This window comes from Siniperca chuatsi, linkage group LG9, assembly GCF_020085105.1.
Source record: "Siniperca chuatsi isolate FFG_IHB_CAS linkage group LG9, ASM2008510v1, whole genome shotgun sequence".
Lineage (NCBI taxonomy): Eukaryota > Metazoa > Chordata > Actinopteri > Centrarchiformes > Sinipercidae > Siniperca > Siniperca chuatsi.
Genome location: NC_058050.1, coordinates 22,117,340 through 22,142,816, shown reverse-complemented (window position 1 = coordinate 22,142,816; position 25,477 = coordinate 22,117,340). Strand labels below are relative to the sequence as shown.

The following is a 25,477-nucleotide window of genomic DNA, read 5'->3' as shown; positions in this document are numbered from 1 at the left end:
TTATTGTTAATCTTCTTTATTATGTAAAGAAAAGAAAAAAAAGGTCTTACATAGTCAGAGAAATACATCAGAACTGCTCTCTTAGTGGGCGGACCAGTGTACATGTTTGATTGACAGCTGAGCTAGCAGGAGCACAGAGATGCGATAGGTTGCACAAGAAACTACAGCTTACACACCAAGGACACGCAGTGTTTTGGTAGCAGCGGTACTGAAGAATAAGGACCTCACAGTTTAGCATCTGAACTGATGGATCTTGATGTTTGCAGGTATGTTTTTAAGCTGTTTTCAGTACCGATAAGCTAATTAGCTATGTAGCCTGCAAACTGACATTAGCAGTGCTCTTCTTCCATGGTGAATGTTTGTTCAGGTGAATTAAACACCTGACAAATCAAGATACATGATCACGTCAATAAAAAGAAATTCTGTAACTCCAATATTGCCATAAAGCAGTCTCACTCACTGATTTATAACATTGCCCACAATATCCCACAGTAATACATTCAGAAATATAAATGGTTAGCTTCCTCTGAAGAAACGGAAGAGCAATTTCTCTCCTGGTTGACACATCTCCATCATATCACAATATATATTGTAATATTGCTCAGATACTTCAAAAACAGTGGAACAGAAACACTGATAAGGATAAAATGGGTACAGTCATGTCAGTGATGAGAATGTGTCATATTTTGATTTGATCATTTTGATTGTTTTGCAAAAAGTACCTAAGGAAAACAAACATCTAAATTCCAAGTCTGTACTCTCAGATGCATAACTACAGCCTTCCAAAGCTTATGGCCCAACTCATCCGAAACACGTTAGACATAGTATCACCACATGGGAGTTGTGAAACTAAAAGAACTTGTGCAAAGTTTAAGACTCTGTGGAGCAATGTGTCCTGGTGAAGTACATTGTTGTAACATTGCAGTAAAAAGTAGGTAGGGTTAAGGTTGGGGTTTATGGGGTAAGGGTAGGCTTAGGGGTGGGGGTAGAGGTAGAGGTAGGCAGTGAAGTTGCAAAACCCGAAGAAAAGTAGTGACCAGCTGAGAAGGACAAGCAGGGATGATTCAGTCAGCTGCTGGAGACAGTTTGCCAGTAGGGAGCCATTAGCTAGCAACAGCGCTAAGCAGTGCTGTAATGTTTTTGGCAGAGATGAAGCAGTGACTGCTGACGCACTGAGAGAAAAGCCTGGCTGCTTCTACTGCACTGCTGCTCTGCCCACATGTGCTATTCTCCTCTGCATGTATGAGAGTTATTTCACTGAGAGACACAACACAAGAGACACAGAAACAGAGAGAATGTAACAGAGAGAGTTTGTAAGAGAGTCAGTGAAGATTTTTGATATCATGTGTGGGAGTTGTGGTTGGGTAAAAGAGAGAAAAAGTCAGTTTAAATATTTTGGGGACTATTTTTATGGAATATTTTTGTGGAAAAATACATATTTGTTTCTCTAGTGAGCACTTCCAGCAGTAGAATGGTGTATGTTGGATCGACTGAAAATAAACTGCAGTGTGTGTTCATGGTAATGACAAAACATGTCACCCAGTGCAACATTGCGGATCATTGATTTGTGTTTTTAATAGTTTTTGGACACAATGGAGCTCTGTGGCACAGAGGAGAGAGATAAATCAGGCATTGGCTACATAGCCATTACTTGTTAGAAGAATCAAATCATTGTTGGTTTTGGTATTTTATGTATGTTGCCAGACTTATCTTTTAATCCTGTTGATAGATAACCTCATCTAATATAAATAGCAATGGCAATATAATGAACACTTGGTAACATCAATGGAAAAATCATTTTGGACCCCGGACCGTTTTCAAAACACAAGCTATAGGCTATTTATCGTGTAAAGTTTCCATTATTGGTGCCAGCAAAGACATTCAGCTGAGGAAGTCTGACAGTGAGCGACAAATCACAAACGAAAACAGACAGATTTTTCTCACAGGATAATTCCCATCACCATCAGCGATTTAATATCAGACTTGGATAACAATTTAGCAACATTAGCACATATCCTTCTGCACTGCCCTGAAGCCAAATTCCTGATACTACGTGTGTGTGTGTGTGTGTGTGTGTGTGTGTGTGTGTGTATCCAGTAAATAAGTTTACTTCTGCCTTGACAACCATCAACCCTCTGATACACTGGTGGATAAAGGACCTCTGTTCTCCTTCTCTTGATTCTTCTGATTCGACACAGAACTAAAGCACACACACAAACACACTCACACATTTTCTAGTGATCAGCTCATCAGCCAAATGGCTACAACAAATCCTCTCCAGTCAGCCAAATCACTGCGATCACTGTGTCCCAAATTACGTGTGTTCACACAGCATCATTTTTGTTGATGTCCATAAGTTTATGTATCTGTGTTCCCTCTCTAGTTTTGGTTGCACACACCTAGAGTAACACACATAAACACATCCAGTTTCCTGTTAAGGGCTCCAGATCCAAATCCATGCTTGGAGTGGCCATCTGGGAATTCTGGCAAAATACAGATGGGTTGACTAACTTTTGGGCTGCAAACTTTCTCACAACTCATTTATTTACTAATGGTAGCATGTTGTTTCATTTTAAAATTAAAGACAGAATGGTGTATCCATTATATAGCAGTTCATTTACTGACTGATCATTAATTTCTAACAACCTAAAAGCTGGTGCTGGACATCAGGTTCTCTATATAACCCAATAATAATTCAAACCTTATCCCATAAGTCTCTTTACAGCATTTCAGGGAAACTCCTCTGATACATAGAAAGTGATATGTGAGCTGTGATGACCACTGCTACTACCCAGACAAAAGCAGCCATCCACAGAAACTCAAATCAACAGAAATCTAATGAAAAAGGATAAAATTACATTAATGGCTATGGTAAAGCTCATTCTGTACACATACTGCTTTATACTGCAGGTATTGTCTAAATCAAGGGTTCTCAATCTTTTCTACTCTACTAGGCCCACCTATTCATATTTGTTACAGGGCAGGGCCCATCCAAAATTATTTTGGCTACTTTATTCCATTCAAATAATCTAATCTAATAATATATTCTAAGTGTATTAAGCTGTGTTTCGACCACAGGAACTTTCCCCAGGGACTAGGAATCTTTGGAGGAACTCAGTGTGTTTCCAGCGCAGAGACCAGGGTCTAAATTAAGTACTGGGGACATTTTTTACCCCCCAAAAGGTCCCTGCTCGGGTGGTAGTACTTTTCAGTATTGGGACTTTTGGGGTGGGGCTTGCTGCGCTGAACATTTCTGATTGGTTGAGCTCTGACCTGTGGAGCAGCAAATGGTTTGACCGTCTGGATCGATGCATTGCTGGGTCACAGGCCAGCCTTCTCTGGCGCAGCCGCTCAGCTACTGCGCTGTTGAAGCCATGGTGGAAGACACTGGATGACCAACCACTAACGTTAATGGTGTAGAATCGTGGTGTTCTTTAAGACAAAGGTTGGCTAAATCAATTGTATAAAATGATATCTTGTTAATGTTCTTGCAGTGAGACACAACATTTATTTTTTTCACCGTGTTTTTCAGATGAAACAGGCGGGTAAAGTGAACTGCTGGCTGCAGACCAGTGTGTTTGCTCCTGCGAGCACCACCAGCAGCCCTCATCCCATGTCTCCTGCTGAAGCACACAAACACTGTATTTTGCACATTTATATTTCTGCAGATATTCTGCAGATGCAAAAGACTATGTAACGCTTATGTTTGTGTTACTTTATTGGAAACGCACACAACAATGGCCTGAAGGAACTTTTTAGTTCCTTGAAAAGTAGTTCCTGGGGATAAAAGTTCCTGGTACTTTTGGTGGAAAAGCACCTTTAATGCTGCCACTCCCTGTTACACAAACAGGAGCCCTCAAACTAAATAAATACAAAAAAAATAAACAGGTTCATTAAAATTGTATGGGTGTGTCAGAAGCCAACATTAAACCATAAAAGCAGGACATTCTCAGTCAACATGGGTTAAAAGTAGGATGAGATAAATCAAATATATAATTAAGTAAAACCCAATAGGTTAACAGTTAATTGAAACAGTGTTAAAACAGTTGAAGCAATTAAAAAAAATCCATATGGCTTGAGTCTGGCCTATTAACACAACAAGAACTAATCATTAAATAATTGCCACAGCAAACAATTAATTAAAACCAGGAAGTGCACTCAAAACAAGTGGATAGAAAAGCGCTCAAAGAAGCACACATAAATAAGATCACTTTGAATCAATTAATAATGAAAAATAATAAATAAAATAATGGCATTAAGAAAAAGAAGAATAGTTAATTTTGTGTCAAGCAATAGAGTAAGGATGAAAAAACAGTAACATTTTATAATCTATGGCAGCGGAGTTAAAAATAAAGAACAGGTATTGCAGCAGTCTTCATCTTTGGTGTGGCTACACCAGTAGTTATTCTCTGTATCTTTGATAAACATAAACACATAGCACATACCAAGAATTTGATATTCACATTCAAGATTTTCGTAATAGAACTGTATAATCCTATTTATTTACCCAAGTTAGTACATAATTTCATGCATGGTGGCAGAAGTCAATAAGACGCTTGAGCTTGCCTCTCAGACCCCAGAAGATCCGCTCTGGGTGGAATAGGGAAGAGGCTGACTTTGAGGGTGGCATCCAGGGTTGCTCTTAGTCTGGGAGAAGGAACTTCACAACTCTCAATGCTTGGCAACGGTACTCCTTTGAAATACAGATCCAGAAAGAGCCCAGGTCTACTTCGGCCCACTGCAACTTCAAGCTGCTGTCTGCTGAAACTTCCAGGAGCTGGGATTCCAAATCTGTGGGCAGGGCAATGTCATTTGCAGTGGGGTCCACAAAAAAGGGGTCCAAAGTGGGAAACGAGTGGGGATATTTTCTCTGTAAGAAAAGAGTAGACTTCATTCCTCAGTTCAAACAAGCGATTGAGGACCAGTCCTCTTGGGAGCCATCTCACCTCACTGTGGTACAGCAGCTGGACATGATCTGTCTCCATGCAGTCACACAACTGAGAAAAATATCTTGAGTTCATGGCATTCTTTTTAATGAAGTTGACAGTTTTCATGACCACATACATCACTTCATGGAACTCCGGTGACATTCTTTTCGATGCAAGGCTTTCACGATGGAGAAAACAGAGTGTCCATTTAGCCTTGGTTGCCCGATCGAGTATCTGCACGATGACACAAACATGTCTCCCAGCCATCCACACTGCACCGTCACTGAAGACGCCAACGCAGTTCTAGAAGTACTCATCCAGGAAACGAAAAAATTTGCGACCCGTAGTTTGTGTTGGTGGTTCTTCACAGAAAAGCATGTCTTCATACAGACTACTGTCCCAACGATAACGAACAAAAACCAGCAGTAATGCGGTATTGCTGACGTCCATGGACTCATCCATTTGTAAAGAAAAAAATGGGCTACCTTTTATTCTTTCCACAACTTGGGTCTGTATGTCCGAGGCCATTTCTGAAATTCGTAGACTCACAGTGTCGTTTGACAGTGGGTTTGTCAACAGTTTCTTTGCAGCAGCCTTCCCAATCATCTCGCAGCACATACCCGCAGCGGCTGGCAGCACCAATTCCTCCGCTATTGTGAAGGCTTTCTTGGTCTGTGCCACACGTCTTGCTAGCAAGTAGCTGGATCCATCCATCCATCCATTTTCTACCGCTTGGTCCCGTTAGGGGTCGCGGGTGACTGGAGCCTATCCCAGTGACTTTGGGCCTTAGGCAGGGTACACCCTGGACAGTGGCCAACTCGTCGCAGGGCTAACACAGACACAGACAAGGACAGAACACCATTCACTCTCACATTCATTCAATACGGGCAATTTAGAGTTATCAATTAACCTACACATGCATGTCTTTGGACGGTGGGAGGAAGCCGGAGAACCCGGAGAGAACCCACGGTAACACGGGGAGGACATGCAGACTCCACCCAGAGAGATTGTGTGATGTTGGTCTGGTCCGGGAAACGATCCCACGAACCCACGATCTCCTTATTGGGAGGCAGGAGCTTTAGCCGCAAGTAGCTGGATATACATTAATATTCTACTTTACTAAAAAACTATTTACCTCGCCACTAGCTTCAACTTGAAGACCCAGTGGTTGAGAAAGTTTGGTCTAAATATAACTCTGGATAGTTAAATCATAGATTGAATATTATAGGTTTAGGTTTACTTGTAAATGGTGAGAAATTCAGAGCTGATATACACAGAGACAGTAGGTGTTTTGAGGGGGGGCGAGGGGGGATGCCATCTCCCTCATCAAAATGACCAAAATCCATCTCCCTTGTTAACCTGCTCAAAAGATGCTTTGTACTTTGTCTCGTAGTTGCTTCACATTGCCGCTTTTAATAATCACCACATTCTCATAACATGAGACATACTGGTTTTGATGGTTTTGGTGGGAAGATTGAACATGAGCTACCATGGCCCAATGGTAGCTACCATTGGGCCATCCCCCCTGTTAAAAATTAACAAATCGCTTACTGCGTAGAGACCCCATGACTGTCTGTACTGATTCAAATGGAGTGATCAAAAAATAATGTTGGTGTTGAATGTTGGTATTATGCATTTTGTTGGTTTACTGAGAAGTTGACTTGGACAAGAAGTGCAACAGAAGAAGAGTGGCTTCTTTCAAATCCAAATGGTTAGTTAAAGATGGGGATGGGAAGACAAAAGTGCATATGGAAAATCTTTATTAATTTGAGTTTTACTACTTTCTAGCTACACAAATAGCTATAGGTTTGGTTCACTTATAACCTGAAACTGGTTAATTTTTTCTGAGCACCGTAACAAGTGTTTAACAGTGTGGTGATTGCTGCCCTTCAAGACCCATAACATCCAATGACCCCAGGTGACATCACTGATAATGTGTCTCAGTGCATCCGAAGATGTATGTTACAACCACAATTCCATCAAATAGATCAATTTAGAAAATAAATAAAAACTCCAACACCAGCAAATTAAAACAATAGTTGTTTTTATTTGGCACAAAACACAAAAAGTGCTTTACGATAACACTGCCCATGACTAGTTTGGCATGAAAACAACCTCATGAATCAATTGTTGGTCTCATTCATTAAACCTCAGAATACCTCCTTAAAATTGTATAAAAATGTCACTCAGTTTTTCTTTTGTTATTGCTCAGTAAGGCACCTTTATAACACATAATTTGCAGATAATTACATTTTTGTGCAAATGTTTTGGACGAAAGTTTTCAGTCTGCTTTGGCTTTATTGTTCATTCTAGTTGTCCATGTAGTTTCAGCACTGCAAAAACTTTGAAGTCTAGCAATTATGTTCACATGTTTTATATATTAAAAATGATTTCTAAATGTATTCATTGTTTTTGCAGTGTAGACATATGGAACCTTAGGGGTTTTACATGTATACCAGAGGACATCTTACTAAGTACAGAATCCTATAAACATAAATATGCTGGTTTTCTATCTACGTACAATGTACAAAACACAGGTTCGTCACATCTCTTGAAATCAATAACTTATCCCTACAAATTGCATTTTTATTGTTGTTATTGCAGACAAAACCCCCAGCTCATAATTTCACATTGTTTGGTCAGATATACAAGTCATTGTCAGAACAGTTGAAAGCACAACACATTTTCCCATTTTTCTTATAAAAACATGAGTGAAAATAAAGAATCTTTGGTAGCTAAGCAAAAATAGAACAGAAATGTATATATATATATATATATATATATAAAATGCATTGAAATACAAAGTAACAGTAAGTAAATGGCTACAGCAAAGGGCCGACAAGGCAGAGAAATCCAGCTTTGACTTAATAACTGCGTATAAAAGGACACTTTTATATTTAATATCACAAACATATTATAAATTACTTGAGACCTTCAGAATGCATCAGTCTTTGAACAGCATCCTGACACTTTGATGCAATGCAAAGAGAACCACTGAGGTATTTCATCTTGATTACGTCAAGCTGGACAACGGGAGAGACATAAAAGTGCATAAGAATTAAACTCATGTCTGCTCCTGGTCGTCTATAGCAAACACTGGACTTGTTTCATTCCAAAATGCTGATACCTTCCATCAAGTGCCCTTATTCACATTCCTGTTATCAGGTAGTATTTCTCTCCCAATTGGTACATCAATGTTTTGTTCTCGCATCTGCTCCATTGCAGGCCGTTTAACACAATGCAAGGAAGCAGAGAGATGTAGCCACATTACCCTCAATACAGTATGTGAAGAAAGGAAGAGAGCAAGGGCACATTGAGGCAAAAATCACTTTGGATTGGAGACTGTCCATCGTGTCTACTTGGTGGTTATCATTCAACTTGGTAGAAAGAAATACATTAACAATAATAGTGTTAAAATCATTTTGCAGCATACACCCTTCATTCATATAAAAAAGAAAAACAAAAGAAATTGTTTCTGTAAAAATAAAACAGTCACAGCAGCAATGATACACCGTCTCTCGTCTGGTCACATGTTCACCTGGTCACCTGATCTGGTGGAGTTTATATCTACCAATCAGTGATCAGTTTGAGATTCTTCACTTTGTAAACGTTAAGAAAAATACTGCATTCACGTCATATAGGAAAAACAAGACTTGTAAGTGGCATGACTGGATATTTCTATGGATCTTGCACCTTTTCACTTTCAACATACATGCACCACAGTGATGTGTTTAGATTAATTTTAAACAGCAAATCAAGAATTGTAATGTCAAGCACAAACACAACCTGCATCCAACAGCTGTGCATTGCCATTGCAATTTAGGAGTTGCAATTATGAATTGACTTAAGTGATACAAAATGCATTATAAATACATTTATAATGTGTGAAGGCTACTAGGAAGCATCTTTCCCATATGACATGAGTGCAATAAAAGAAAGAGAGCAGCTCTCCATTTTAAAGCCCTATCTGCACACTTTTGCTCTTTTTAAATTGATTCTGTAGCTCTTCCTAAAAGAGATTTAAAAACTCTGGAAAGGTACATCAATGCATTGCCCCCATAACAACGTTCAACTTCAGTCATTTGACAGTGGAGACAGCCTTGCAGGGCAGGGTGCTGGTAGTTTCAGTTTGACTTCAACTCGAAGCTATGTGGTGATGGGTTTTTGGCTTCCCTTTGGTGGGGGCAATATGTAGATTTGTTTCTAGTTAGAGTGTACAAACATTTCTTGGAGACACAATGATGCTCTGGTAGTAAAATATTCTTACTGGTCAAGTTAAACCCCAATGGGTGGAGATAAAAATCCACATTTTCTTTGGTTAAGTTGCAAATGTTAAACTGAAGCCCAGTGAAAATGACATGGGTAAGAGGTAGCTAATATTACAAAGCCTAGCACTCTTGCTGCCAACTGCAATATATTTCATCTTTCCATACTGAGTTATCAAGATTAGCTAGTTTTCTTACAGAAGCTGATCTTCAGCTAAACATGTTAGATTAAAGAACTCTAGGTAAGCTAACTAGCTAGCATGCTAATGTTCCAAGATGGTGAATGCTATGGTCATGAATGAACAACAAATAAATAAAAAATCAGCCACTGCCATTTATCCTGTATGTTTTTGCCATTCAAGTCTGAAAAAACTCCATTTTGGTTGAACTCAACCAGTTTGCCTCCAGAGCTGCTCTGCATCTGAGAAACATGTGTATAACAACATGGTGTGAGTGAAAGCAACCCAAAAAGAGAGTTCAGTGGTAAATGATGACTGCAGTCTGTAAATCATACATCCAGCACCATATCATAGTGTGTTTCCTTCTTTCTCTTCCCACACTTATTTATGAGTACTGCATACAACGTCAACAGCATGACCCAGTAACTGGCATACACAACTGCCCCTATGATCAGAACAATCTTTTCTGATTCAGGAAAGGGTTTTCTAGTCTGCAGGATTATTGTGTAGATAATCCCAATGAAGAGTATGGTGAACCAAACTGATATAGGAATCAGACCAATGAAGTTCACCACTATTGTTTTCCTCCCAGATGTCCCCCATCCAGACTTGTTGATTGTTGCTATTGCAAACATTTTGGCTGGCAACAGGCTTGACATGTACAGTACAGAGTAGAATGACATGAACACCATGACAATGTTACCTCTGAGGCAGCTGGCAAATGACGACTTGATCAGTGCCACTGCCTGCACAATGAGTAGAAACAACAGAATATTCCAGAGCCTTCCTTGGTAGAAGAGTTGGATCGCAGTGGCGATGAGGAAAAACGGGAAGAAGCCTGTGATCACAGCCTCATAAGTCATCCATAGATGGTGTTTGTGGAACCACATAGAGTTATAAAGCCATTCTCTGAAATATGACTTACTCCATCGAGTTTGTTGATTGAGCCACCGCAGGTATGTAATCGGCGTCTCAGTGAGGCACTTTGATCGTGCAGTATATTTGGTGGCATACCCGAGGCTTAGAACTCTGTTTGTGAGATGACGGTCATCCCCAAAACTGCAGTGGGATCCCATGAAAGTCTGATTGTACCAGTCTTCAAGGAACTCGCGCAGGAGGGAGTTCCGGTACATTCCTAAAGGCCCACTGATGCACTGCACGCAACCAAAGTAGGACTGGCAAGCCCGCTCAATGTTGAAGGCCATCCAGTACCGCACACTGCTCAGGAAGGAGATCCACGACTCGTATTTGTTTAGGATCTAGGGAGGAATTGATAAGCAAAAAGAAAAAGTTGGAGGTTTAACAAGACAGATAAATGTTATTGATGTGAAATGCTCAATTTGTAAAATTTGTCACCTTCAAGGAACAAGAAAATATTCTTGGTTTTGTAACTAACCTGTACATCTCCTCCAACGCCTCCCACCATAGGGTCTTCTTCTAGAACCTTCACCATCTCCACCGATGATGCTGGGTCCAACATAGTGTCAGAGTCACACACCTGAGTAAAACCAACAAAATAAACAGTGAGCTACCTGTGTTTTCAGGCCAAAGGTCATCTGTTACTGTCATGTAAAAAGACACACAGCTTGGGAGCTGTCCTTATCCGAATCGAGGGTCTAAGGACAGAGGCCGTCGTATGCTGTAGAGATTGTGAAGCTCCTTGAGGCAAATTTGTGACTGGGCTGTAGATGTAAAACTGACTTGTCCGCAACCTGTCTTTTTTCACTCTTTCTTTTGGGATGTATTGGGTGGTTCAAAACAAGATAAATAAAATGTGTGGAACAAGTGAAAGTTAATCATGCATCCAATATAAAATTTGAATGGTCTGATTAACAATATGGCCAGTGGATAATCCCCTGCAACAGCTTTAAACTTAATCACCCACTATCTTTCTGATGCTCTTTTTTAGCTCTCTCCATTTTCTTCTATAAATGGTAATTTTCCTCCCTAACAAAATCAGGTGATGAAAACAAACCTAGAGCCCAATCCCTATTAACAAAACACATCTGTTGCAGGCAGAGTCTGATTATAGTAAAAAGGCATGTCCCTCTTTTCCTTACATGTTGAAGGGCACTAGCATGATTACTGGCAGTGTTGCAGTAAGTTGTTTTGAAATCTCTGTTAAACAAGGTTTTTGGCAGGCTGTAGCCGGCAGGTGTTAGACAGCATCATATCAAAGAGTTTTAAACCTCAAAGTCTCCTTTTTTGTCATTCAAACTCATTAAAATCATTCTAATATCATTACAGTAATGAGGTTTCTGTTCAGCTTTACTCATTGCTCAAGATGTCTTTTTGTAACACCACTAGCTGAATATTACAAAACAAATATGACGTGATGACACTTGTGTTGAATGTTTGACTAATAAGGAAACCTTGACAAATACAGTCAAATTAGTGCTGGAAACGACTTGTGCACAAGTCTATAGCCAAGGGATTTTTTAAATTAGGAAGCTCTCTATTTTTAGAGTGTGACATGTAATCCTAAACCTAAAATTAATGTAGCTCTTGTTTTTACCAGCAAGTGTTCCATCCCACAACAAAGCCCACAGAGAATAATCCAATGCACTTTACAACAGATACGTTGAATTGTAAACCCACTAAAAATGTACATACATTACAATGTCGTAGGGTACATTAACCTAGACTATTCATTTAGGAGTTGGCCATGGCCTGGTGACCTATGTCAGGTAACAACACAGAGAAACTCTTGCTTCCTGAAATAATCTAAATGTCATCCAATAAAACAATAGTGCAGTACATGCTGAACTTTAATGGGACTCAGCTGATGTGAAATTGTTCACAGTGCTAAAGAATTATGAAGGTGTAAAAGGGAGAAACACACATTAAGTTTGGAGCTAATCCGTGTATTTTTTTTCACCAAAGGAGGATTGTGACATTATTACAAGACCTCCTAATTTATTGGACCTATCTCAGCTAAATAGTCTTGCAGTAAACGTCTTGCAATGAAAACAATCTCTTGGTGCAATTTTACTTTCAGACATTATTCCCTGTAGTTTAACACAATCATTCATTCATTCATAGAAAGAAAAACATGTAATTGGAAAGTGCAATTAACGGCACTATTTAGCACAACCAAGTAGATTTCAGGAAAAGGTATGGAGTCATTTACACAATACTGCTAAATGCTAAAATGTTGTGTAACAGTAGCACAAGTAGAGAAGAGTCAAAAAGTCAGCAGAATGACTGAAATGTCTATCTAGAGTTTGCTAACATTAGCTGCTGTGAGATAGTGGTCATACCAGACTAAATAAGGCTGTAGCTGCAAAACCCAAAAAAAGTATTGAATTGAGCAAAGGTGGGTCTGACTTCAACTTTTTATTTGTGGTGGGTACAATGTATTATTTCTTCCTTCAAAAGTTACATAGATTCACTTTGGGAAAAGAACTATGCTCTTGGTTCATGGCCATACTATCTGTCTCCACAACAGCCCATATTTCTCAACATCTACTGCCTACAGGATAAAAACAGGTTTCCTGGTACTTCATCAGCTTTTGTGTTACCAAGCTTGACACTGTGGTTACTGTTTTTAGCTCCTGTTTATATTTTAAGCCACACCATCACACAATGTTAGCATTATTAGACTATATTAGCCAGCCAAACACCCTTGGGAACTGGCTTTTCCAGAGATATAATTTAAGTGTCATTTACATACACTGAGATTATTATTGTTTAACTGATTTCACAACAGTATTTCACTAAATCTCATATAGCTTTTAGCCCTACAGAAATGTACATCTGTCTTATTCAAGTTAAACTTTAAGCTGTTTGAGATTTATTTGCCAGTAAACAAATACCAAATTGCACCTTTCTTTGACACAGTTTTGGGGCCTGACTCTGCATACCACTCATGTAGATGATGTAACACTCAGCTCTTTGAAACAGATCTGTTATTACACTTAGACATCAGCTACTGCTTCCCTTCTTCATGCTACACTTCACAACATGATGCACACAGCCACCGTCCGTCTAAAAGCAACACAAAAGACTCTTTGTGGACCCCATATTTGGCTTGGCAGAGCCCCACCCCCCTCTCCAGCCCTCTCTTTCTCTTCCCTTTCCCTCTATCTTCAGCTTACACTGATGTCAACTGTCCTTGTCTTACCTGTGTGTGTGCATCTACAAAGATATACACAGAGGCACATACCACTAAATATTTTAACTGTTATATAATGGTGTCTAATTTGCACCACTGACACTCCTCGATCCTAACCTTCTTTTTGTCTCTCTTATCCACTTTTTTTGCCCATTTTGCCCACATCAATTTCTAGTTTAACTGATTTACCTGCACATAGTCCACACTCCTCCCCAGTGCTTTGAAGGGTGTGTACATGACCTCTCTCTTCCCTCCCCACTTCTGCATGATGCACACACACTTGTTGTTCAGCACCAGCCTGGAGATATGCTGAAGGCTCTCAGCGTAGCTCTCATCCGTCTCCTCGGGCCCTCTGTTGTGATAATTACTCTTCCACACGTATGTGGCCGATTTCTCCCATCCCATGATCTCTTTAAAAATGTCCATCATGTACAAGTCATCATCCGAGTTCCCGTCGATCACCATGATCACTTTTATCCCTGGGTACGTCAGCCTCTTCACAGACACCAGGCATTTCCTCAGGTAGTTTGGGTCTTCTTGATACGCTGCAATGCACAATGCCAAGGATTTATTCAGTTTGATAGGCGTCTCTAAGGATCGCCGCATGTTTCGGTGTTCTAAGAGCGCAAACATGCTCTGGATAATGAGGTGGATGACCAAGATGGCGCCATACAGGCCGAAGGATAGGTGATTGCGAGCTGTGGTGAAGAACTGGTAGCCCATGATGTAGGCCGTAGAGATGCCCACCAGGAGGGACACACCGAACATGGTGGTCCCAAATATCCGCAGGTAGGTGAAGACTCTGTGACACCTCATCTAGGGACAGAATGTGGAGAAAAGGGTTACATTTAGTCAATGTAGTACAAAAATTACAGGATTTTAGTGTATTCATGAATTAAGCCTAATGCTATGGGATGAAGTCATAGAAACCTTAGCCTTACATTATGCTAATTTTTACTTCCTTTTAAATATACTAAACAACAAGGAGAAAGTCAGTCACATCAGATGACAATGCAATTGACAGTGCAATGATTTGGAGAGGGAAAATGAAAAAGAAAAACATTTATATTCACATGTATAACGTAATTTGGAATTACAGACATACAATAACACGCAGCATACATAGAAAACACTGACTTTAATACCATTTAATTTATTAAGCTTTAATAAGATACCACACATGAAAAATGCTTAGTCACAGCTTTTCAGCATACTCTTCTATGACACAAACAATCTTGTTTTATTGCAACAAACCCAGGAAGAGAAGGCAGTTAAAGTTTCTCCAACTTTTTTTACTCCCTCCATCTCCCTCTCCTTCCTCTACCCCTCCCCCAAATCCCTGTCTAAATGTCAGACAGTTGTGAGTAGCCGATTGTTCCAACTCTCCTTTAGTGTGGGTGGGCGCACATTACAAGATTTCTTGACCTAATTAACCAACAAGCTGGCTGCCCTTGCCAAACATCCAAGCTCCAAGTGGTCTTTTAATGTCTGGGAGAAGCTATTATGATTTCTTTTTTTCTTCTGTATTGTAAAAAGGGGTTCAAAAACATTTTCAGGCAAGTATTTCATATAAGGAACTCTGATGTAGACCATGAAAGATTATTCTGTGTGTTTTTATGTGGGAACCAGTGAAGAACATCTCCTGCTTTTGTGTCTTAACTCTAGTCTTATGAATCTGAGCCCTGCTACACAAAATCTTCTGCTCAAAATCCTGAAGTTTGTTTCCAGCCCTCATTATGTTGCTACCGCCATCTGTTTGGCAGACAAACGGAGACCCATTCAGCGTGGCTCAGCTCAGCTCAAGGCAGGGCGGACCACCCTGTGATGTCATCTGTTTATATCTCCATGGGAAGAAGAAGACAAGAGCTTTTTAGATTTTTTAATGCTGCACGTGTGCTTCTTCTGCTCTCTGACTCCCCATAGAAAGTACAACGAGAAAATCATGTCTAGGATTAAATAGATACAAAGATAAAGATATACAGTGAAGAGTGGAAGGGTTTGACATTATATTGCTTTAAAGATGAATTAAGATTAAGAACATGCTTTTTTGCATAGAATGGAGGAAAGATTGATGGGAGTTTGACATTATGAAGGCCAAAGTATGCTTCTCTGGTCACTAAATCGGTGGGGCGCTCACCTATGGGACATCATTTTCACATTTTGAGTTGCATTTGTGCCATTTATTGCACATTTGGTGAGCCTTACAAACAATTCATATTATGACATATTTCATCATCATATATCATTACACGTAACTTATACATGTAAGTTTATTGAAGACAAGCGATACATGTAAATCAGGACAAGAAATAAAGTCATCAAAAGAAGAGTACACAAAGCCCAGCAGTGTTTGTGATTTGGCAAGAGTTTGTCACACCACACCTAAACACACAAGACAGATGGATGGAGGGAGACGCAGAGAGAAAAAAAGAAACAATGATAAAGACAGTTGGGGGAGAAGGGGGGGAGGGGGCAGAGCCAGAGAGAACAAAAGGGAGGAAAGGAAAGTGGGTAAAAGCTAATAGTGAGCAGAGAAGTAGACATACTGCTAGACAGGCTGCTATATAGAAAAAATGCAAGAGAAAAACAATGCAATAGACACTGAGAGAGTAGTAGAAGCAGGGAGAGAGGCTAAGCTAAGAGAGAGTTATAGGAACACACACCCCTTGGCTCAGACATAATGCCTTGTTCATTTGATCATTGGATGAGAAGGCCACAACCAGTGCAGCAGGCCTCCCCTGGCACGTGGCAAGGCTCTTAACGTCAGCCGCTCATTTACAAGACCCCTGACACACACACACTATACACACACACACACACACACACACACACACTCACACAAATGCACATATAAAAGCTTAATACACCGTTGCAGAGAGAGAGAGAGGGGAGTGTGTGTCTGTAAAAATACACATTTTTATGGTTTGTGCACCATATGTGTGTGAGTGAATGTATGTATAATGTTTTACAACTATATAAGGTAGTGCAGAACAAACTCTTTCACCCCGTCTCCCTACATCAACTTTGAATGAACTCAGCCACTGCTTAGGAGAAACCATGTTTCACCATAAATGTGCCATCAAAATATATGTATATATAAGAAGTCATCACAAATCTTTTGATATGACCAGGGCATGACAGGGCTAATGCAGACAGACACATTCACACCTACTGGGAATTTACAGTTTCCATTTTATCTAACCTGCATGTCTTTGGGCTGCAGGAGGAAATCGGAGAACTTGGAGGAAACCACTGCAGATACGATGATCTACAGACATAAAGCTTTTGCTCTTTTCTCATTGCAGACCAACTGAATGCCGTCAAAGCTGTCAGTTTTGTGATGTCAAGTGATTGTGCAAAAAAGCACTGCTCAGATATTGCCACTTGTTAGGATGCTTTGTTCTTCATAGCATCTCATAAACCCTTATGGGCGTGTAATCCAATGCTAATAATTAGTTCAGACTGCAGGACGATTAACTGCAGACTTGAAATCAGTCATGATGGTCATCCAAACTTGGCTCCATCAGAGGAGTATCTGTGACAGTGAAGGTGTCATCGACACATGTGGATGTTGTCACTTTGAAGCAGTTTGTACGTGTATCTACGTATGTCGGTATATGACGAGTGTGTATGAGTTGAAGGTGTCATTAGCACATATGGATGATATCACCCCAGCTTACTGTTTGTTTTTGTATCTTGGCACATGTAAGTGATACAACCCCGCCACTATCTCCTAGCCTTTGTGTGTGTGTGTGTGTGTGTCCAACTCTGTGGTGACCTTGGGTTGGATGCATTAGCAGTCTTACTCTGACATCATTGACAGTCTCTTGAGTAAAACTCCCACTGGCACTGTCTCAGAGATAATATTACAATAATATCAAGTCTTGCATGGATGGAGAATAGATGGTGGGTTAGCAGAGAGATGAATGAATGAGTTGTCTCGCTCTGTTCTCTGGTAAAAACTCCATTTTGCTCTGTTTGAAATAACATTACAGTCTGAGATTTAACAGTCAAAACAATACACAGGTTCATGGATGGATGTGTCAGGAGTGGCAACAGCCTTGAAGTTAGGACAGTGTTCACTGTGGTAAAGGTAACTAGTTTGAATACCTGGACTAGTTGGGAAAATATGTAAGTGCCCAGGCACCATAGAGCAAGGCACTGAACCCTCCAACAGTAACTACCACTGTTGCTGTATCACTGTGGAGTAGGACATCTCTGGGGTACATAAAAATCACTCAATGTGATCTGTTTCATTCATTTCAGCTGTATGATCTGAGCTTATAACCCTGTTAGATATGAATAGACCTACACATACCTTTCATACTGAAAAATCATTAACTGTACATTGTGTACTGTTATGCACAGTGCATTGTTGAACTAAATGATGTTATGTTACCATCTGTACAACATATTTATACATACATTATACATATACATAATTTAAACATTTGTGCATTTATGTTTAACATCTGTCCAATATGTAAGGGATAACTGGCAATGACTTGTGTGGTTACTGACAAACAAGACTAAGAATCTACAGCCATGCTATGGGCTCTATGAGGCTGTACTTAGGCACAGTGATGCTTTAGACTAAATGCTAATGTCAGAATGCTAACATGCTCACAATGACAATGCTAACTTGCTGATGTTTAGCAGGTACAATGTTTATACTATGTTCACCATCTTAGTTTAGCATGTTAGCATGCATTAACATTTGATAATTAGCACTAAACACAAAGTACAGGTGAGGCTGATGGGAATGTCAGTTTTGTATTTGTATTGGACAAATTGGAAATTTGACCTGATGATGCTGTTCGATGAAAAGTTAAGGGATCGCCAAAAGTATTATAATCCATCCTGATGGGATGACCATAAATGTGAACCTCATGGTGGTGTTAGAAGAGATGTCAGGGGACCTCCAAAGTCAGGATGATTCATTGTCTGGGAACCTTGAATGTGTGTACAACATTTTGGACCAATCCATCCAGTAAATGTCAAGATATTTTACTGGATAAATGAAAATGTTGACCTACTGGTGATGCTAGAGGTAAAGTTAGGGGATCACCAAAGTCCAGCCAGTTACATCTTCTGGGGAACATGAATGGCTGTACAAAATTTCATGGCAATCCATCCAATAGTTGTTGAGATATGGACCAAAGTGGTGGACTGTGCAACCGAGAGAATGACATTGCCATCCATGCCGCTAGCATGCCTAATAATGCATAATGCATGGACAAAAACCCCTCCACTTAGGTTTGTGGTGGCACTATCTTTTTCATCTTTGGAAAAACATCTATCCCAAATACAAAAAGCTATTACTGCTGAAAAGAGTAGTATACCAGCTATGCATATTTGCTTTTTAGAATTATGATTGTTTTTTCATGTATAATTGTGTCTGTCAAAGGTCTGACATTGAATTAGAGTCTCAGACTAAGCATATAAATGTTCCTGTTACATGGGGAACTAATGGAAATATTACTCATTTGTGACTCATTTAGGTAAGTAAAATATGTGATTTAGTATAATCAGTAGACCCACCACATGCTGTAATAACTCTTACGTATGTTATGTAACAGTGGATATCTGTCAGTTATATATGTGGCTTGTCTGGGTAATTGGGAATGCAGTCTCGCTGTTGCTGCTGAACACTGGCCATGCGTGCATGTGCAAATATGTGAGCTAAGCATAATGTATATGGTGTGTGTGTTTAGTCAGTGTGCATACTTGCACACAGGAAGAGCTGTGTGTGAGGGTATGTGCACTGCAGAGAGGAAGAGATGGTTTGACTAAACTCACAGGAGAGCAGTGGAATCCCTGTCAGCAGAGTCCCAGTTCCAAGGCATGTGATGGAAAATAAAATATAAGAAGGCTCGCCAGACTGTGTGTGTGTGTGTGTGTGTGTGTGTGTGTGTGTGTGTGTGTGTCTTTATTAAGTACCGTAAGTGTATGTGAATTTCTGTGTGTGTCATTACTGTATGCTCTGTACAGGCAGTATAAATCTGAAGCAGAGCCAAAAAAGACAGTTTGCTGGTCTGCGTGGAGCTGAGATAACATAAAGCTTACATCTTTATTTTATCGTGACTCAGCAGTCACTGGCTGGAAGTTTAACATTCACAAATCAGTGGCTCTGGCCAGATGAGTCTTATTCACAAATCTTTAATGTTGCTCTGAAGAGCCAGTTCACATCTGTAGCGGAGGGCACGTTTATGACAATGCCATTATCTCTATAAATCTACAACAAATACAGGCTAATGAAGATATATTAATGCTATTTATGGTTTGCTAAAAGCCTTTCAGTGTTGATCCATTGAAGAAATATTGGTCTACGTTAGTCTATGTTATCACCAAGTCAGTACTGGAAAACCAGACCTGCTGAAATCATACACACCTTTGAAATCTCAAAGGTATGATGTTCTGCCAACAGAAAACGCACACAGGCAAAAATGGAGCGATACATAGTCTGGCAATGAACATGGTAATGGTGATGGTGTGTGTGTGTGTGTGTGTGTGTGTGTGTGTGTGTGTGTGTGTGTGTGTGTGTGTGTGTGTGTGTGTGTGTGTGTGTGTGTGTGTGTATGTGTGCGTGTGTATGAGCTGGCCAGGGCTGGAAAAGGCCAGGATGTATTTAAGAAGCATTACATGTGGAGATAGCCCTCATGGCGGCTGTAGCAGGATGCAGGAAAGGCTCACATGATCCTGAGCAGACGACAAGGCAGAGAAGAGGGAGCGGCTGGGAAAGACTTCAGAGTTGGCTGCTGACTTGGGCGAGACACACTCGACACGCTCACGGCTGGCTCGCTACTTCCTGCCTACTTTCTTGAGCATGATAGAAATTTGTTCTTTTCATTTATGATTTATGAAAAATAATCAAATCTTAGTGAGATGAGTCTCAAAAGATAATGTGAGTGCACTATTAGAATGTTACAATGAAATATATACACAGTATATTTAATATATGGATATAAATTATATTGCTGCAGTTATATGGATGCTGTACTCTTTTAGACAATTTGCTATAGTATGAATGAAACTGTACACTCTTAATTGAACTGAAAGGTCATGGGAGTTTTCAAAGGCACCGCAAGTCTCTGACAATCCTCACTCCTCCTCTTCCTCCTTCCTCTCATAAACCCCCCATGTAGTCACAGTATGCTGTCGTTGTGGGAGCGTTGTCATTATAAGAACCAGAACTAAACAGTAACACCGCCCCCTGCGCTACGCTGCACATGATTGGAATCAGGTGGAGAGGGCCACAACTGGCAAAGGTACAAAGTTACAACATTAAAAGGGAGTTGACTTTTACATTCTCCTTTTCCTCCATCCTCCACTGTCACTCTATTTCCTCACCTTCTGTAAGCTATTAGAATCAGGTGTCATAAGGTTCTAACTGGCAAAGGCACAAAGGTTACAACATCCTAGGAGAGTGGTTTGTATTATTCCACATCGGTTTCTTCATTGTGCATCATCTCAGTATTTTACCACAAGAGTTGGGGTTGCATCATTTTAGTTTTATTCAATTTAAAGTGAAGATGGGCAGTGAAGCTGCAATTCAACATTTAATAAAACACTGCAGTAAATCCATTCTCAATTTTGAAGACAAACTACGCTGTTTGGTATTTTGGCAAGCCTTCTCCCTTTGACTCATCCCTAGCTTTCGTTTTTATGAATGAGCATAAGGAAGCAATGCAACCGTACTACAGAGAGGGTGTTAGAGGAAGATTGAGAGAGGAAGAGAAGCAGAAAAAGAGACTGTCTTTCTCAGCAAGAAAAGAAAGAAAGTGGGTCGTAAGGAAGTGAGTTAGTGAGATGGAAGGAAGTGAGTTAGTGAGAGAGGGAGAGATGGCAGACACCAGAAGGAGAAGGGGGGAAGAGACTGGTGGTGGAATTGGCTCAGTTCACTGTCAGCTGAGGCACTGGACTTACGCCACTGTGGCAGGCTTCAAGATTTTCAGCCAAATTGCAGATGCAGCTCAGTCAAGATGCCTCCCTCTACAGCCACTCCCCTGTCTGATTATTTGTTGGTTTTCTTTCCTCTGCTGCGTTTTCACAATGACAGCAAAAGGGATGTTTGGTTTCTCCTACTTCTAAGGGCCATGAAATATCTGCCACAAAACTTTAAAATTCTTTATCCTTTCAGGAATCCAGCCTGTCCCTGTCATCCACTGATCCAACACTTTCCCTTATCTGACTACAGACAGTTATCAACAGTACTCTAAAATAACTTGGCTTTCTCCCTACATGGTAGAAAATTCTATTCTAGCCCTCTGTATTATCACAGTTAATTACAGCTAAGAGATAGCATAAGAGACAGAAACCCATAAGCAGCCTGAATGGATGAATGAAAATATAATTGGAGGCATCAGGGAAGAAAGAAAGGATGTGACTGAGCTTTTCCACAAGATTAGTAATATCATCACTAACATCAAAAATGAAAATATCCAGGAGCCAATAATATCTGCTGTGCAGCTACTCAAACACAGCTTACTTTATGTAGCTCCTGGGTTACTTTATGGTATACTGTAACTCTTGGATCTATAGCATTGGCATCAGCCCTCCCTGTGAGACTCTGTGACGCAGTATGAAGTAGTGGGAATCTAACTCAGATCCTCACTGACATCCAAATTTTCACTTTTACTGGCTGGCCGTAGTGCCGCTTCACTGCTACTGTACCAAGGGAACCTGGAAAAAAGTGTGGCATTAATGCAGAATAGATGAGGTAGGTGGTGTTGGTGTTGTGTTTTGGCAGGGGCTGCACATATGCACTCTCTTTCCTAACTTCAGTAGTTATACCTTGCCAGCCCCAAGGCCCTATAGACTGAAGGACCCTTGCTGTGAACAGTAATGGCACATGGGACTTGTTGTGAGCTCTAATGGAGACCAGCCATGGAATGTCTTCTTCTGTTAAGTAGTAAACTGCTCTGTGCACTGTGTAGAAGAACATCCTGTAGCAATGATGAGCCTGCAATAAACTGTATGGCTGTGTCACCCAATGAAGAGTGCAAATAAAGTTACTTTTCTTTTTTTTTTTGACATCACCAGCTACAGTAGGCAACTGTCACCTTCATGGACTACCCACATTGCTGCGCATAAGAATTAAGTCTTTGTTTTAGTGTTTAATGCTTTCACTAACAGCCACCAGAGATGGATTGCCTTCCTCACTGTAGCACACTGAGCCCCACGCTCAGCAGAGGAACTCCCTCGAGGGCTGAGATTAGGGACAGTATGTTGGTATTAGTCTGGATACATCTGTGCATTGACAGAAGGGCCACACATGGATGCACTGGTTATACAAAGAGCTTATGTCCTGAAACTATAATTTCAAAATCTACATATGGAACTAAGTAAGATGTGGGATACTGATTAGTGTGGTAGCTACTGTAAACATTTCTCCAGAGATACATTAATACTGGGCATATTTCTAAACAATGCACTTGTAGGTAAATTAATAGTGATGCAGAAGAGCAGCTAACATAAAAAAGTGGGACTTTACTGCTGTTTCTACATCAGTATACCAAGATAAAGATGTGATGGATAAACTGTAATCTATATATGAGATACTGTTTAGGAAGCCAGCAAGTTTAAGTCCCTACATGATATACATTAACACTGACAGTGGAATAAATGCTGCATCACTCTTTACAGGTGGATATCACCGAGGTTCCAGCTTACACTGTGTGATCATTAAAATGCATCATGAGAAGATGGCCCTGGTCAGTACGAAGTAGATTCCATGTGTAGGATAGAAACTGTACTGTACATTATAGATATATGTCAGGAATGCTTAGACATCCAACTCACAGATGGGTATTCCTTGTGTGGGTTTTATATGAACCAACAGTGGCATCTGCACACTGAGAGGTCAGAGTTGGCAGATGGAGAGTATGCCAAAGGGGTGTGACAGATGTTCACTTGCGTTTGTGTATTAGTGTGTATTGGCAGTGTGGGAAAGTTATAGTGCCACCTACATGAGCTTCCGGTCATGTTTGCATGCATCTATACATTTCTGATCTCAAGCACAAAATCGGTCTGAAGCTGGGAGGGGCTGGATGACCTGCTGAACATTTCAGCAAGGTAAATGTCTGCCACCACTACCCAGCCACTCAGAGTACATTATCATCATCATTTACAAATTTTTTGTCTAAAACTGAAGGGGTAACCTATTCAGTATTCACATGTGCGCAAATAGCGGTCTTTCACATTAGGCATCAAATTACGCGCTTCGACCACGAGGCACGCTGAACGTGTCCAAATCCAGCCTTTTCATTGGCTCACAAACCTCAAAGAATGACGTACGGCTTGCGACGTCATCAATTTAGTTTATTCTCAGGGTATGATAACTGGCTCAGCAAAGACTGTGTGTAGTTTTATAGGCTATGATTAGAAGATTAATCTGGGCGGATATGTTTCTCACATGTCCACAGCTGGCACTGCTGAACAAGGAGGAATGCAGATGTTCGTGCCAGTTAGGACAAATTAAACTTTTGAGACACATATTTTCTTAGTTTTAATGTAATAACATTTTAAATACAGTAGCTAACATCTGTGGAGGGAAAAGAAAACCTTCCAGCGATGCGGTTTTACGCACGACCCGTTAACTGGCGCAGGAAGAGGGAAAAAAACTACACTAGTGACAGCTGGCATGGCCCCCAACATAAAGCATCACTCCCTTTTTGAGTTTAAATATTTGATAACCTCCTTATTATTTAAAATTATGAAAGAAACCTCATATATATTTTTTAGATGTATTGAAATTAGAGTTTAGGGCATCAACATGTCCAAAAGAATCATTTTAACGGAGTGAATTATCTCCAAACCATTTATGCAAGTATGACTGGCTTCTGATGGAACATCTATCACTGTCTGTCAGCATTCTGCATGGTCACCAAACCAAATGATCACTGGCCACCTACCTTAAAGCGGCTGTTGTCCTCTCGTTCGTCCTTGAGCAAGGATGCGGTCAACTCCGGCGGCTCTGGTACCGTTCCACAGGGAGAAAAAGTCTCGACAAAGTTTCAAAGGACACTTGTGTAGTAATGAGGCTCATGAATCCGCTGAAAATGATCCTCATTAATAAGAAAATAAAATAAGATTCAGGCACGTTCCTCTAAGTTTGCTCAGCTGGATACTCAAAAATATTCACGACTGCTTGTCTTCTCTAGTTTTTAACAGTCTGTCTGCAGTCATTAACTATGCACCGCATGCATCTTTGGTGTACAAACACAAACATCATATCAGTCATCTTTGGCGTCATTCATATAAAAAAGTATAAATAAAAAGTACACTATGCAAAAATGATAAATATTTTTCTCCATCAACTTCTGACAGTTTCATTCGTATTTTAAAAGTTTTTAAAAGTTACAAAAAAGCCATCAACTTTGGCTGCGTCATTCATATTGACACAGAAGAAAAAAAGCTTCCAGCAATGACTCTAACAATTAAACATTAAGTCAGATAATTTGTATTTTGCTCTCTTGAGGGGCATGTAGGTAAGTATTTCTATAGTTTCCCCAAGCATCCAGGTTACACAGAGCCATGAAGTGGCCAAAAGTATCTCTGCTGCTGTTGTCTAATGCCTTCCAGACGGCTGTGTGTGGAGCCTCCTTTATGGCTGCTGTGTCTCCCAAACCCCTTTTACCGGGCTACAACAGATTGGCGTGTTGTTTTAATAAGGTTTCGGGGGTATAAGGAGGAGCGACGTAGAGGAGAAGAGAGAGAGAGAGACTCCCTCATCCAAACTCCTGAGGTAGAGACAGCACAGACGGGGAGGGGAAAAAAAAGAGAGATAGAGAGAGTCACTTACATTGGCTGTCCATGGCCCCATTCAAACCTGAGGATTATGGCATGTTTCTGAGAGGCAGTTAAACCTACAACTTTTGTCTTTAATTACCCCTATAGTGTGAAAACTGGCAGAGCTCAAAGTTCAGTACTGAGCTGTAGATTGAGCCAGTGTATATTGCCTGACACTGAAAATGATGCATATGATCAGGA

General features: G+C 40.3%; 1 protein-coding gene across 1 annotated transcript; it reads right to left on the bottom strand.

The window, feature by feature from the left end:
- Nucleotides 1-6,955: 6,955 nt before the first annotated feature.
- Nucleotides 6,956-25,182, bottom strand: has2 (hyaluronan synthase 2). Its single transcript, XM_044208595.1, has 4 exons — nt 24,400-25,182; nt 13,676-14,302; nt 10,769-10,870; nt 6,956-10,631 (listed from the first exon to the last, which is right to left on the bottom strand). Exons 2-4 carry the CDS (start codon nt 14,300-14,302, stop codon nt 9,702-9,704), a joined length of 1,659 nt encoding a protein of 552 aa, XP_044064530.1. The 5' UTR covers nt 24,400-25,182; the 3' UTR covers nt 6,956-9,701.
- Nucleotides 25,183-25,477: the final 295 nt, after the last annotated feature.